The 15,481-nt window shown below is 40.8% G+C and overlaps 1 protein-coding gene across 1 annotated transcript in view; it reads right to left on the minus strand.

The window, feature by feature from the left end:
• Window positions 1-15,481, minus strand: part of PLXNA4 (plexin A4) — a 1,083,593-nt gene that overhangs the window by 123,744 nt on the left and 944,368 nt on the right. The window contains exons 24-26 of the mRNA XM_075345346.1: window positions 12,896-13,042; window positions 7,682-7,841; window positions 1,356-1,459 (exon numbers count right to left, since the gene is read on the minus strand). Of these exons, the coding sequence (XP_075201461.1) occupies window positions 1,356-1,459; window positions 7,682-7,841; window positions 12,896-13,042 (411 nt within the window). The remainder of the gene's footprint in view (window positions 1-1,355; window positions 1,460-7,681; window positions 7,842-12,895; window positions 13,043-15,481) is intronic.

The raw sequence follows: 15,481 nt of genomic DNA on the forward strand, positions 1-15,481 counted from the left end.
ATTAAAGGCCACTTTACATGCAGAGATAAATCTTTGGCAGATCTGTGGTTGCAGTGAAATCATGGACATATTGTTCCATTTGTACACAGCCACAAACCTGGCACTGATTGTCCACAATTTCACTGCAACCACATATCTGCCAAAGATTTATCTCTGGGTGTAAAGTGGCCTTAAGACAAATTTATGAACAGTATTTGAGAGAAAAAGGTCTCCTGTGTAAAGAGAAAAAGTTGTAGATTTTAATGTACAGCTCATGAAAAATGGGAGCAAAACTAAGGCGGGCTTTGCACACTACGACATCGCAGGCTGATGCTGCGATGCCGAGTGCGATAGTCCCCGCCCCCGTCGCAGCAGCGATATGTGGTGATAGCTGGCGTAGCGAAAGTTATCGCTACCCCAGCTTCACACACACACTCACCTGCCGTGCGACGTCCCTGTGGCCGGCGACCCGCCTCCTTGTTAAGGGGGCGGGTCGTGCAGCGTCACTGCGACGTCACACGGCAGGCGGCCAATCGGAGCGGAGGGGCGGAGATGAGCAGGATGTAAACATCCTGCCCACCTCCTTCCTTCCGCATATCCTACGGAAGCCGCAGTGACGCCGGTAGGAGATCTTCCTCGCTCCTGCGGCTTCACACACAGCGATGTGTGCTGCCGCAGGAGCGAGGAACAACATCGGACCATCGCGTCGGCGTAATTATGAATTACGCCGACGCTGTACCGATGATACGATTACGACGCTTTTGCGCTCGTTAATCGTATCATCCAGGCTTTACACACTGCGATGTCGCATGCGATGCCGGATGTGCGTCACTTTCAATTTGACCCCACCGACATCGCACCTGCGATGTCGCAGTGTGCAAAGTGCCCCTAAAAGTCATTAGCAACCCATCCAATCCAAACAAATCAAACCATGGATGTCCATGAATTAAGTTATGTGTAAATATGAGAAATGGCAAGGAGGTAAAAGCCTTTGTTGGTTATGAAAGCTTTAAGATGCCTCCTGTATAGAAAAATTAGTTGCATGTATTGCTTAGGTGTGATTTTGTCCCATTCTTCCACACAAGCACTCTTCAAATTCAGGTTTCAGAGGGCTCATTCTATGAACCCTGAACTTTATATATTGTAATTAAGAAATACATATTACACTATATAATAATGCAGGTTAGTATTGTGTTGCAGTACCTGTAACATTTTAAAGACTGTCATAACAGACGGTCTCACATCATAATATTTCAAAAAAATTAACACTATATATATATATATATATATATATATATACATATATCATATTTGTAGACACTATCATATTGTTTATTAAAACAGTGTTTATACTAAATTGAACATTAATCACCAACCTGATAATGGGCTATAACATTTAGCCTCTTCCAATCATTCTCAATTTTTGTTGTAATGTCTTCATCTTGTAAGATCATTCGAGCTCCGCTTGCTTGCCTCCATTCTGAAAATTCAAAATGACATGTAAAAACTGTGTCTATGACCTGAAATATAGTACTATATATAAAGTTTATGTTTTATTAAAAAAAAATATATTTTTAGAAATAGTGATATACTTGTCTATAGATCATGTCTTGTTCTGTTGCTTAATTCCTACATTTGTGTATGAGACTGAACTACAAAATCAGAGACAGCCAATAACTGAAAATTGATCTGTTTTTGCATAAATAAATCAATAAATCAATAAATAATACACAAGAATTTTATACCTTAAACTAATGACAATCATGTACAGGAACTTTCATGCTGAGTAACTCCATACCTTGATTGTAGAACTCTGTTTTGCATTTTCCATGAAATTCAGAATTTAAATTATAGGCAAATGAGCCGCAAGTACATTGGGATGACACTTTGCACCTGCAGATCTCGTGTCCTCCCTCCCTATTCCCTTCCCACTGCTTATCTATTGGGTCTGACTGGCAGGTCCCTCTTGTTTCAGTGACCAGCCTCCAATGTCTGACAATTCACTCAAGTTCATGGGCCTGTGCATGCAAAGTAAGGACTTGATGACATTGCTAGACCCAGTGTACTCATCGCGCATGCGCCACCCTCATCTGAAGAGTTGAGCAGATTGGGAAAGGGCAGCACTGAAGAAGTGTCATATCTGGTTGACAGGTCACTGAAACAAGAGTGCCCTGTCATTCAGCCATAGAAGGCAGGTGGTAGGCAGGGAATAGGGAGCGAGGGCAGGAGAGCTGCAAGGTATTGTTGCACCTCTTAAAAGCTAGCATATTTATTTGCATACGATTTTAACACTGGATTTCTCAGAAATGGCAAATCAGATTTTTTTCATCTAGTTATGCATTTAATCATTATGAAAGTGGCAGTAAATAAGTGACATTAATTTTAGGTATAAAATCCTTACAAAAGGTTCCCTTTGATAATTGATATTATTATTTTGCTGATATTGTTCTAACACTTAAGTGTTTTGGAAATTAGGTGATGTTCAAAGAGGTCAAGTAACAAGGCTCTTATTGCCTATACCAACCAATCACAATGCAGGTATAATTTTTCAAAAGCAAAATACGATATGAAAGCTGAGTTGTGATTGGACGCTGAGGGCAAAACAGACTAGACAGTTTCATAAATCTCCTCCAATTACTTCTATTGGCCATGGAGCTAGACCTACTCCTATCCACTTCTAATATTTACCTAATTTTATTGATCATCTCTCTTCCTTCTTAATTGACTTTAATTTTTTTTCTTATACATTGTAACAAAGCCCCATTACAGATCCAAATATAATCAATAATGTCTCTCTGTTCTTCCATGTTTGTTTTATCAATATGTGTAGTATATTATTATCCTTCAGAATATATTATTACAATTACATATACAGTATATTACACAATTGCATACAATAAAAATACAATTATCATGCACTGCTAATTTAGTGCCATCAAATTTCACAGCACTTTACAGATGTGATCATCACTGTACTCATTGGGGCTAACAATATAAATTCCTTATTAGTATGTCTCTGGAGTGTGGGAGGAAACTGGAGAACCTGGTGGAGAGTCATGCAAACACGGGGAGAACATACAAACTCCTTGAAAAAGTTCTCCTTGGTGGGACGCCAGGACCCCAGTGCTATACAGCAATGATACTAACCACTGAGCCACCATACAGTAGTAAATAGGTGAATTTTTGTGTAGTTTCTGAAATAATTAATTTAGCCCTTTCACAACCTGTGCCGGACATGTACTGCGCAAGCTGGCAGCAGGTGTATGGAGTGGGCTTACGGGGTGAACCCAACCCATACTCGACAGTTAATGGCTGTGTGTTATACCCAGGACCTGCCATTATTAATCTGCTACATCTATCTTTGTTAACCTGTTAAGTCAAATTCTGACAGGGAAATTGAACATTTGTCAGCATAGGGATGCGCCCATGACGTGATTGCAGGTCACTCATGTGTTGCCATGATAGCATGTGTCTATTAAAAAAACTCTTTGCTTGATATTACAGCGCTTCTTTGAAACCCTGACTGTGGCCGGCTTCAAAGGAGACCGTGATTTTCACTACAGCATATACAGTAGTGCTATGTCATTGCTGTATATGGCACAAGCGATCAGATGATCGCAGCTTCAAGTCCAATTATTTAAAAATAAAGAAAATACACATATTCGGCATTGGCGCATTCAGGAAAGTCTAATCTATCAAAATATGAAAATAAATAACCTGAGCGGTAAACACTGTAGACAAAAAAATTCAAGAACGCTAATATTACATTTTTTTGGTCGCTACAGTAGCATACAAAATGCTATAACAAGCAATCAGAACATGACATCTAGCCCAAAATAGTATCAATATTTACATCATCTTGGCTCACAAAAAAATAAGAAAAATACAGCTCAATCGATTAAAAATTGAAAACATTATGGGTCTTGAAAAATGGTGACACAACTCCCCAATTTTTTTTTGCAAACTTCTGAATTTTTTTTCACCACTAAAACAATGAAAAAGCTGCACATTCTTGGTATTACCATAATAGTGCTGATGGATCTTACTGATCTTACTGCAGGATCATTTTTACAACAACATTACACCATAAAAACAATTCCCAAAAAACATATCAGAATTGTGTTTTTTAACCATTTCTCCCTATTTGGATTTTTCTCCCCATTTTCCTGGACACTATATGGTAAAACGAATGGTGTCCTTCAAAAGTACAACTCATCCCGTAGAAAACAAGCTGACATATTTCTATGTGGATCAAAAAATAAAAAAGTTATGGGTTTGGGAAGAAAAGGAGGAAAAAAATATAAATGCAAAAAATGGAAATTGGCCGCACCGTGAAGGGGTTAAAGGGAACCTGTCACCACTTTTTTGGCGTATAAGCTGTGGCCACCACCACCAGGCTCTTATATACAGCATTCAAACATGCTGTATATAAGAGCCCAGGCCACTGTAAGAACATAAAAAACACTTTATAATACTTACCTAACGGTCGTGCAGTGGGCCACATGGGTGTCAGGACCTGAATGCCGGCAAGTGTGGATGACGTTGGACACGTCATGCACCGCGGCTAGAGAAGAAGGAACACAAAGATGTCCGAAAGAGGCGGCGCCGGAGAACGGAGACGCTCATCTGGCCAACCGAGCAACCATTAGGTAAGTATTATAAAGTGATTTTTATGTTCTCACAGTGGCCTGGGCTCTTATACACAGCATGTTGGAATGCTGTTTATAAGAGCCCGGTGGTGGTGGCCACAGTTTATAGCCAAAAAAGTGGTGACAGGTTCCCTTTAAAGTGTCAAGTGAAATTATGTGCTGCAAACTAAAAAAAAAAGAGATTCTGTTGCTTTAACTTTAATGGATACATGGGATTTAAGACTTGAATAAAAATATATTTTTGTAGCAGAACACGTAATTGACACCTTTTCTGTTATTGTCTTTTTCCCTAATGAATGATCCAATAAACTATTTAGAAATCTCGGCTTAAGGTGACCTCCACAAAATATTCATATTCACCGAGTCTAAGAACAGGAGAGTGTGTCCGATACATTGTCATCAGATCACTGAGCTCCTTTAAGCAGAAACACTAAAGACAGACACTCTCCAATCCAATCTGTTTCAGCTCTACCTTGTAGAGAGAGAGGTAAGTAAAAATCCCATTATCTTTATCTCTCCTTCCAATCAGAAGTGCCGGTGAAGGCAAACTCAGAAGACAGCAGCTGTGAACTCTTTATTTTTCATTCAGAAGATAGTGTATCTTTCACTGCATACATGAATTGCTGAATTTCTTTACCTCAAGTATTGCAGGAAACTCCAATTCGGAGAATATCCTCAATAAAAGCCAAGGACACTGCCAATAACAAGTTTTTTCATTGCTACTTACTTTGAGAAAATACAATGAGCCCCAAACACTTATTGTCTGCCGCAGACAGAAATCTGAATTATATGGAATTAAAGAAGCGGTCATATGCTTTTAGTAAAATCTATTTTGTGGTGACAGCAAAGGGCAGTTGTCTCTTAGGTCTGCTACTAGCTCATCCTTGATGATAACTTTTCAACTGCATTTTTAGTTCTACAATAGTTCTTCTGAACATACATACATGACAGAAAAAGACAGTATTCGTACAATGCTAGGATCCTCCTCGTAACTACAGGGACAGTGCACATGACTGTATGGCTAGGAAAAGTGTTGTGGGTTACTGGTGATAATTCATAAAATGAGTGCTTTGATGACAAGTACATGCTACTACTGGTGATGAGCAAGCACTAAAATGCTCACACAATCAGTACTCGAATAGAGCAGGTCGGACGCTCGGACGGGCTCTACTTAAGTACTGAGTATAATGAAAGTTAGTGGGAAACTCAAACATCCGAAAGACCCTAACCGGCAGGCTGGGGGAAGAGAGGAAGAGGAAGAGAGAGATAATGTCCTGGTGAGAAGTCGAGCAGCATGTCGAGCACTTGCAAGATACTAGATTCAGTACCCAGCATCTCGAACACCCTGATGCTCAATCGAGTATCGAACAGTGACAAGCATGCTGGTTGATCACTAGCTACCACCACTAAAAAAAAACAGAATTATGACCCTTATCCTTTCTTTAACAGCAAAGTGGTGTAAGTTGCTGGTGATAATTTACAAAATGGGTAATGTGATGGTAAGTAAATGCTACCACTTGTGATGAGCACTAAAATTGTCGAGTTCCCGGTGCTAGAATTGAGCAGGTTGGACGCTCTGATGGCCTTGACTCGAGAACTGAGTATAATAAAAGTCAATGGGAAACTCAAGCATCCGGAAGACCCTAAAAGGAGGGTTGAGGAAGAGAGGAAAAGGGAGAGAGAGAGAAAGAGGGAGAGAGAGAGAAAGAGGGAGAGAGAGAGAATGTCCTGTGAGGAAGTCGAGCAGCATGTTGAGTATTCTCAAGATACTAAATCAAGTACCAAGCATCTCAGGCACCCTGAAGCTCAATCAAGTATCGAACAGTGCCAAGCATGCTCGCTCATCACTAGCTACCATCACTAAAAGATACCAGAGTTATGACCATTATCCTTCCTTAAAAAGCAAAGTGCTGTAGGTTGCTGGTGATAATTCATAAAATGGATGTTGTGAAGGCAAGTACCTGCTACCACTAATGATGAGTGAGCATTAAAATGCTCGGTACTAGAATCGAGCAGGTCGGACAGTTGGATGGCCTCGACTCAAGTACCGAGTATAATGAAAGTCAATGGGAAACTCAAGCATTTTTCTGGAAGACCCTATCAGGAGGGCTGGGGAGAGAAGGGAGGAGGAAGAGGGAGAGAGAATGTCCTGGCAGAAAGTTGAGCATGTTGAGCACATGCAAGATACTTGATCAAGTATCGAGTATCTTGAGCACCCTGATGCTTGATCGAATATTGAGTGGTGTCAAGCATTCTCGCTCATTACTAGCTACCACTACTAAATGAAACCGGAGTTATGACCCTAATATTTTCTTTAAAATGAATCTGTTACTATGATTTTGTGACCTAACCTGTGAGCAGCATAATGAGGAGACACGGCCCCTGATTCCAGTGATGTCACTTAATGGGCTGCTTTCTGTAATGTTGACAAACTCACTACTATATCAGGGGGAAATTACCAATCACTAGAAGACAAATAAACCTGCTTTGACATTTCATAGAAAAAACAAAACTTTAAATGCTACCATTGGAGACTATTTCCTTATAAATTCTACCCACCCAATACCCTGGACTGACAGGTCTCTCCCTGCATTTCTATTGGCAGGAGAAGCTACCAGGGACCTGCCCGTATGACTAGTCTTCTGTGCAGCTCAGTTCATGGCGGCTTGCAAAGAATATTTTTCTTTGAAGGGCAGGAGCAAATTTACTAGTCCTCTAGTGATTGATAATCTCCCACATACCTGACTAAAATCTTAAAGACATTGTCTTGATACATGATCTTGCAGCATGTTTCAGCTGTCAGGTTCCCTTTAATACAATCCAGTCCCTTCTCCTCCTGTATAGTGAGCAGTGGAGCAGTCCTTTGTCAAGACCATGTGGAGCTAAACCTGGATATCCTGCATTAATAATAGTGATCAGTTGCACAAACATTTCTACATCTGTTGGTACAAACATGTGCATAGCTATTATATCATGACTTGTGATCAGTGGTCAATGAGCGTTAAGCATTTCTAATAGTTCTTGTTATTACCTAAAAAATGATATATATTTACCTAAATCCATATCTGCTGCCTTCGGTCGATGTGAGCATGGAAGATTCTTAAAAATGGTGTCCAGGATCTTCTCTTTCACTTGAGTGATTGTGTCACAGTTGAGGATTTTCACTGGAATCATAGGACTGTTCACATTATCAGGATTAACACAATTGAGGACCTAAATGAAAAAAATAAAAATAAATGTTATTACAAGTTTAGAATCTAATAGAGTTTGTCTAAACAAGACAGCTGCCTCTCGAACAATCTGCTAAACTTAGGTAACGACCTCTAATTGAAGGTAAAAGTGTTTCTGGAGATCTTTCCTGGAATAGATATTTCAGAATAAATGTTATTATGAGGCCTTATTCAGATGTCAATATGTTTCTCGGACATGAAAAAAATTGACTGCTCTTCATCAGTATGATGCATCAGATTTTCATCAAGGTTTGGTCAATGTGTCAGTTTTTACCATCAATGTTTGATCAGTTTTTCTCCAACGGAAAAAAAGGTGATGGAGGTTTCTCAAGCTTCTCCTAGCAGGCAGCAAAAAACAGCACTATGATGCAAATAAGGTGACAGCAGTGCGCTGTCCGAGTTTTTCACTGACCCATAGACTTACATTAGGGAGTATTATACATGAGACATGCATAAAACACAGACCCACAGATTATTACACATATGTGAAGCACGCGAAAATGTACATGACAAATTGACGTCTGAATGAGGCCCTATATAAAGCCCACTCAAGTGTTATAAACAGTCACACCAAGTCCACCAAAGAGATAACTCTTTCTATAATCAATATAATGTAAATTTACCAAAAGGTATGGATGAGCTTTAAAGGTAATCTGTGAGCAGGTTTTTGCTATGTAAGCTGCAAGGGTTAACAAAAAAAGTTGAGGTATGCCTGTCTTGTCATAGTCTGTTTTTTTGTTAATTTGTTATGTTTGTTTAAGCATGTTTGTTACCATTCCAGGACTAGAAACTCACATGCTTGGCAGTCCGATATGCCCCCCACTTTTGACTGACACCTCACTGTGCACTCTCTATAGAGTGCCTGGTGTTGGCGGGACAGCTCCCAGGGCTTAGCTACATGACTAAACCTGAATATTCAGATTCTGTCAGAACAACTGAAGCCAGTAATCTAAGTGATGCATCATTGGATTCAGGGACTCTTTGCCTACATCATGCTGCTCTCAGATGAGGTAGGAAAAGCCAGCTGACAGATTCCCTTTGAAAGGTTGTCTATTTTCATAAATAAATGAGGCCAAGACGGGAATGCTTGAAAATATCAAAAGAAGTTGCAATTATAAGACATCACTTTCTCGATTTGTTTTTCATTTCCCCACTGGAGTGGTGCCTTAGATCATTACTGAGGTTAGTAATTGGCTGCAGCAGTCAGTTGTTATGGATTGGGTGCCATAGCTGCAGCCCTGTAAACTAACTGGCAAGTGGGAATGGAAAGGTGGAAATGCAGCGCCATAAATCTTTTAAGATAATAAAAAGTTGATGTGCAGTTAGATATTTAGCAACCCCAGATGGTGAGCAGCTGTACAATTCAGCTCTGCTACTACACATATGGGTAAAATTAACACATAGTGTGTGTATATATATATATATATATATATATATATATATATATATCTGTAGTACCCGGCGTTGCCCGCGATAGTAAATGTCTCTCTGTCTCTCTCCCAGTCTCTGTCTGTGTCGCTGTCTGTCTGTCTCTCTGTCTGTCTCTTTCCTTGTCTGTCTGTCTCTCTGTGTGTGTCTGTCTGTTTCTCTCTTTGTCCATCTGTCTCTTTGCCCGTCTGTCTCTTTGCCCGTCAGCCCTGGAAAGAGACGGACGGGCAAAGAGACAGACCTAGAAAGAGACAGACCGGGCAAAGAGACAGACTGAGCAAAGAGACAGCCCTGGAAAGAGAAAGCCCTGGAAAGAGACAGCCCTGGAAAGAGACAGAGGGGCAAAGAGACAGAGGGGCAAAGAGACAGCCCTGGAAAGAGACGGTCTTTTTGCCCCTGTGTCTCTTTGCCCGGCTGTCTCTTTGCCCGGCTGTCTCTGTCCAGGGCTGTCTCTTTCCAGGGCTGTCTGTTTGCCCGGGCTGTCTCTTTGCCCGGGCTGTCTCTTTCTAGGTCTGTCTCTTTTGAGGGCTGTCTCTTTCCCCATCTGTCTCTTTGCCTGGTCTGTCTCTTTGGCCTGTCTGTCTCTTTGCCTGGTCTGTCTCTTTGCCCGGTCTGTCTCTTTGCCCGGTCTGTCTCTTTGCCCGGTCTGTCTCTTTGCCCGGTCTGTCTCTTTGCCCGGGCTGTCTCTTTGCCCGGGCTGTCTCTTTGCCTGGTCTGTCTCTTTCCAGGTCTGTCTCTTTCCAGGTCTGTCTCTTTGCCCGGCTGTCTCTTTGCCCGGCTGTCTCTTTCCAGGGCTGTCTCTTTCCAGGGCTGTCTCTTTCCAGGGCTGTCCCTCTCCAGGTCTCTCTTTGGCCGTCTATCTCTCTGTCTCTTTCCAGGGCTGTCTCTGTCTGTCTGTCTGTCTTTTTCTGTCTCTCTCTCTATCCGTCTCCCCACTGACATCATATTACCTCACACATAAGCTTCTTATACTAACAGTTTATTTTGTTCCTATAGAAACCACTGACAGTTGCTATTTATAGCATGTAGCTCCCACCTCCATTCAGTTTAATAGAGGCAGGATTTTTGGAGAGTAAGTGTAAAGCGCGGGGTTAAATTACATAGTCTATGACATTCCCTGAGTCACATGGGGTGTCTGTGCAAAATTGCGTGATTGTAAATGCGACGGTGCGGATTCCTTCAGCGGACATACACACACACACACACACACACACACACACACACACACTCAGCTTTATATATATCCAAGCAAAGTGTACATTATATCTTATTTTTTGCCTTAAACAGAATTCTATGTACAGTACTTGACATTTGAAGAAAGCTCCTTAATGGCATACTGACTTTTGAGAGTGATATTTGTGAAGAAATCTCGCTTCAAGGAACTTGTCCATCCCAACTACTTTCTGATTTATTTAAATACCAGTTGCAAATGACATGTTAATATTTAAAAGATAGTCTGTTTTCTGGTCGGCTAGCTCCGGTATTTCTTCCCTCGAGCTTCATGTGTTTTCTCGTTCATTCATTTCCATCGTAGGTGGGTATCTATCATCTACCGCAGCACATCCTATTCATCACTTCAGACAGTCAGCTCTCTGTAATTTGACCTATTCATTTAGAGAGCCTGGTGGGATTTCAATTAGTTACTGAGACCTGTAATGTACTCTGTGCAGAACACGGTACAAAAAAACTAGTTAATATGACAAAAAACATCTGAAATGTTTGCTGTAATTGAGATGCATGGCAGGCGACAGACTGGTAACTAATCACCTCAATTCACCTCAAAAAACTTTTGCACACAATCCATTTGCTAAAAGTTTTTTAGAGGATTCAGGAAGAGAAAACCCACTAGTATAATTCTGGTAGCAGTCCAAAACACATATAGATTTGTCCAAGGTATTTATTGAAGTGGAGCTGTACTCATTTCTAAATCATATCTGTTTCTTACAAATTGTAATCCTACTTAAGTAGAAAGAAATTTGGCTGAAAAATTAAAAGTCTGTACAAGACTTATTTCTAAAGTGCTCTTCACCCTGGGTCACAGTATGGTTGGATTATTAGCATTCTTAGTACTACTTTTTCATAAAGGGACATAATTTCGTAAAAAAAACTTCCAAAACTAGATGGAATTTAAAGTGTTTGGAAGTTTGTGGGAAGAATTGATACAAGAATTTTTTTAAATGCACGTGTGATGGAGACCTAAAGACTGGAAGCTGGGAACAAAAAGTCTATCCTAATCAGCCAGGAGAATGGTCTCAAGGCCAAGTAGGAAAGGTCATAAAAGAGGCCTTCATGAAGGAACATCACATGGGCCCTATACCCAGGTTTATGGTGTGAGATGGCATAATTCACTCTAGTCTTTTTTTCAAGTACAAAAATAACTTGGTATTACATTTACTTTGTTGTGGAATCTGTGGTAAGATAATTTCTCCAAAAGTGTCCCAGGAGTAGAGGAATGAAACCAAACTGTTAAGTTCAGGGTTCAGAGCGAACATGGACTTTTAAAAAAAATCAGTGTCCGAGTTCGGAGCTTGGGTGCGGTACGTATGATAACTACTGGATTGAGCACTGGGGTGCTCGGGTAAGCTCAATGCTTAGCCCTGTGCGAGGAGCTTGCAATCCCTGAATGGCTCTCACTGTGGGTGAAAACAATTTTTTTGCATGTAGTGTGTTCACAAATAAACAAACAAAAAACCCCTGCCCTCCCCAGGAAATGCTCTGCATATGGCTAGCTGTATGTGGGCGGAGAGCCGAACTGCCCAATCAGTAACTTCAATGGGGTTTGGGTTCCGGGTTCAAGTCTCGGATTGAACTATATCTAAAGTCCCACTAAACCAGCGAACCCGATCTTCCATAGGACCGCACATCTCTACCAAGGAGCTGTTTTATAATAAAGCAACAGCAGCCCCCGTGTTGCACATTCCACTGTGAACAGTCTGCATGGTCTATATATGCTACCATCCACTGCAGCATCTCTGGACTTGTCTCCCATTGAGCACATCTGTGACATTATTAGTTGGCAATTGCAACAGTAGCTGCCAGGAGTGGATCTTGATGATTTGTGTGCTCAAGTGCATTCAGAATTATAGAATATCCCTCAGGCAATCATTAATAACCTAACTTATAGCATGCCAAGGAATGCAAGTGCAGGTTTTTCTTATCATGGTGCTCATTCTTATTGATTTCTAGAAGTCCCTAACTTTTCTTTCTGATTATTTCAATGTAAATGTTAAGTAGTGTATAGATATGATAGACGGGAGGTCCTGTCCTTCTGATCCTCTCGTTTAAGCCAGAATGAAGAGCCATTGTCCAAGAGGACCTCAATGACGTGATATTACAGAAGTAGCAATCCTAACCTTCACCAGCGTGGTGTGCTATGCTGTTATTGTAGCTTGTCAACATAGCTGTCCAGCCACTTATTTACGTTGTATTAGAACAGCTGTGTTACACAGACTGCACGAGTCAAACGAATATTAGTGGAGTGCAGATATGAGCATTTCTGTAGCTGGCAAAACCAGTAGTATAGCTTCTCAGTTTTTAAAGTGGGTGTCTTTAAAGTTGCTGCCAGTAACCTACATAAATAAACATTTAGAAAATTTAAAGTTGCATTACCAGTGTCTTGTAGTCAATCTGTTGCCTGATAAGCTTGTCTTCACTTAGCGAGTAACGTGCTTCTCCTGTGATGGAATCAATGGGTCCCTTTTCCATTTGTTGCTTGATGGCACAAAAGAGAGAAAACAGGGGCTCCCCTGCACATTCCTAGAAAAAAAACACATTTTTATGCATTTCCCTAATATAATCACTGCCAGTAGTCAAGATGAGATGCTTTCCAACAGCCAACAGCTGGAGAGACAACAATGTAGAATAAAGGAAACCTCTAACATCCATTTTACACAAGAATTTACAAAACAAGTGATCAGTCACACAGGACTGAATGTAGAAACACATTATAGCTTTATATTGATGTGGTTCCATATGAATTTTAACACTTTAGGTTTGGATTCATGAGGATCGCAGAATATAATGCCACTGGGGATGAAATGTATAGGGCTGGCAAATGATTAAAAAAAAAGCTGATACTCACCTGTTAACTTTTCAGCCACCCTTCTGCTCCCTGTCTGCTTTCACCACTTCTTTCTACCATCAAGTGCCTCATCTGTGGCTTCTTTACTACAGACCAGGATTTGTGGCCACCACCAAGCCTTAAGGTTTTGACGTTGTGATGTTGACCACAACTTTACTGTGACGTCACTCACAGAATAGAGTGAGAATCTAGTGACTATGTGTGTAATACTAATTAGATGGGGCTGTGAGCACCAATGTGCTGTGAGATTAGCAGGGGGTGTCTAACAAGCCAAGGTCAGAACTGAGAGGATGCAACTAAATACAGGGAGAAGACAAAAGCAAGGTCAAGAGTCAGGCCGAGTTCTGGTAACCAGGAAAGCACATAAGGGACAAAAGCTATAGACAAGAATGTAGTCAGGAGGAGATCAGACGTCAGGAGCCAGACAGTATCACAGAGTAAGGGGATGAGGCAGAGCAGAGGTAGGAAGAAGTCCAGTAAACCAAACAGCCAAGAGCCAGGCACTTACTGAAACCAACCAGGTAATACGACTGGCGCCGCTGTGGCCAATACCACTCCCTAATGAAGTACTGCAATTTCCCGGAATGCAAAAAAGGACAGCAAGTCCCTCCCACAAATCAGAGACTGACCCAGTAGGGACACAGCCTGTCCCAGAGTCACAGAAAAGGGGTATCGGGAGTTTTCGGGTAAACAGATGGGCGGATTAGAAACCACAATACGGAAACTGTACCACCAGTCAGGACTGTGACATTTACAATGCATAGTGACCGGGTCAGAAGTCCTGGCCTATAGTGGAGAGGCCGGAGACGTAGGCAGTAAGCAGTGGGGGCAGCCAGAGAGCGGAATGGTAAGTTAATAAGAGTAATAGCTTTTTTTTTTTTTTTACATCTTACATCTATTATGCTCCGGGGTCTAGGAAGACCTCAAAGCGAAAAAAGAAACATTCAATTTGAAATGACAATTTAAATTATTAGTGAAAGTTTGGCAAAGCCAGTGACTTTGATGGCCAAAGCATCCGCTTATCACTATTTATGAATTGTTCCTTAGTCTACCTTGGTAGCAGCACACTTCTACATTTACAGACAGCTGTCTTCAAATAAATGCAAAATGTCTGCTATTAGAAAGGTCAATTTTTAGTAGGATAATCTGCCCAGATTTGAATGGAACTGTGGTCTGGTTACCAGTTGATAATTACAGGGCACTGACATAAATTACATGATTATATGTTATACTCTGCTTGCTTAGTCATGAAAGCTGTACAAATGCCCGGGCACAGTGGGACTTGGTAAACTTGTTTAAAATACATATTCTAGCTTGTGTGAGATCCTGAGTTGTTTGCTCATACCCTGCTTGCCGCTAATGGCACAGATAACCTGCCGGAGGAATAAGATATACTGGCATTGCAGGTGCTGGGGACAAATACCAGGCCGCTCATGGTTTCAGGCACAGCAGTGCGGAGTGGGCTGCATGAAATTATGGCACGTAATAATGTAAATAAACCAAAAAATCCTACATGATTGAATGTAAACTTAATTTACTAAAACATCAACAACTCAGCAAGAAAAGAGGGATTGGAAAGGAACTTTTCTTATGAAAACCTTATGAGATCATCCTCCATCTGAATGCATAGGGAAATTACCACAGTATGGGGCAATGGGTAGAATCTACTCTCTGACTCATTTCTGAAGGATGGCTGTCAACGATCACAGCTATCTCTTAATATAGTTTTCTGCAGAATATATGAATGGAAATCAACATCTCAAATGTCTGTAAAAATTTCTTTTGAAATACCGCTGCTTCTTTATATTCCATGTAATGAAAAAGAAACATTTGGCCCTGTATAATATTTATGGAATGTGTTTAGTGAAAACATAATTCAGTGAAAGGAATACATTTAGAAAAATAGCTAATATTTAGTCATGCTTTATGAGCCAGGGACTAAAGTGTGTCATCTGGATAGATAATATTGCAGATGTATCTTCTCTACATTTGTCTAAAGAGTCTGTAGGGAGTGGATGTGTGAGCTCCCCTTCTTTTGCCTAAATTTGATTTACACCAAATGTATTATATTTTTTAGGCACTTCCAACCCATAGAAAGTGTCTAAAATGAGAAT

Source organism: Anomaloglossus baeobatrachus, chromosome 4, assembly GCF_048569485.1.
Source record: "Anomaloglossus baeobatrachus isolate aAnoBae1 chromosome 4, aAnoBae1.hap1, whole genome shotgun sequence".
NCBI classification, from domain to species: domain Eukaryota; kingdom Metazoa; phylum Chordata; class Amphibia; order Anura; family Aromobatidae; genus Anomaloglossus; species Anomaloglossus baeobatrachus.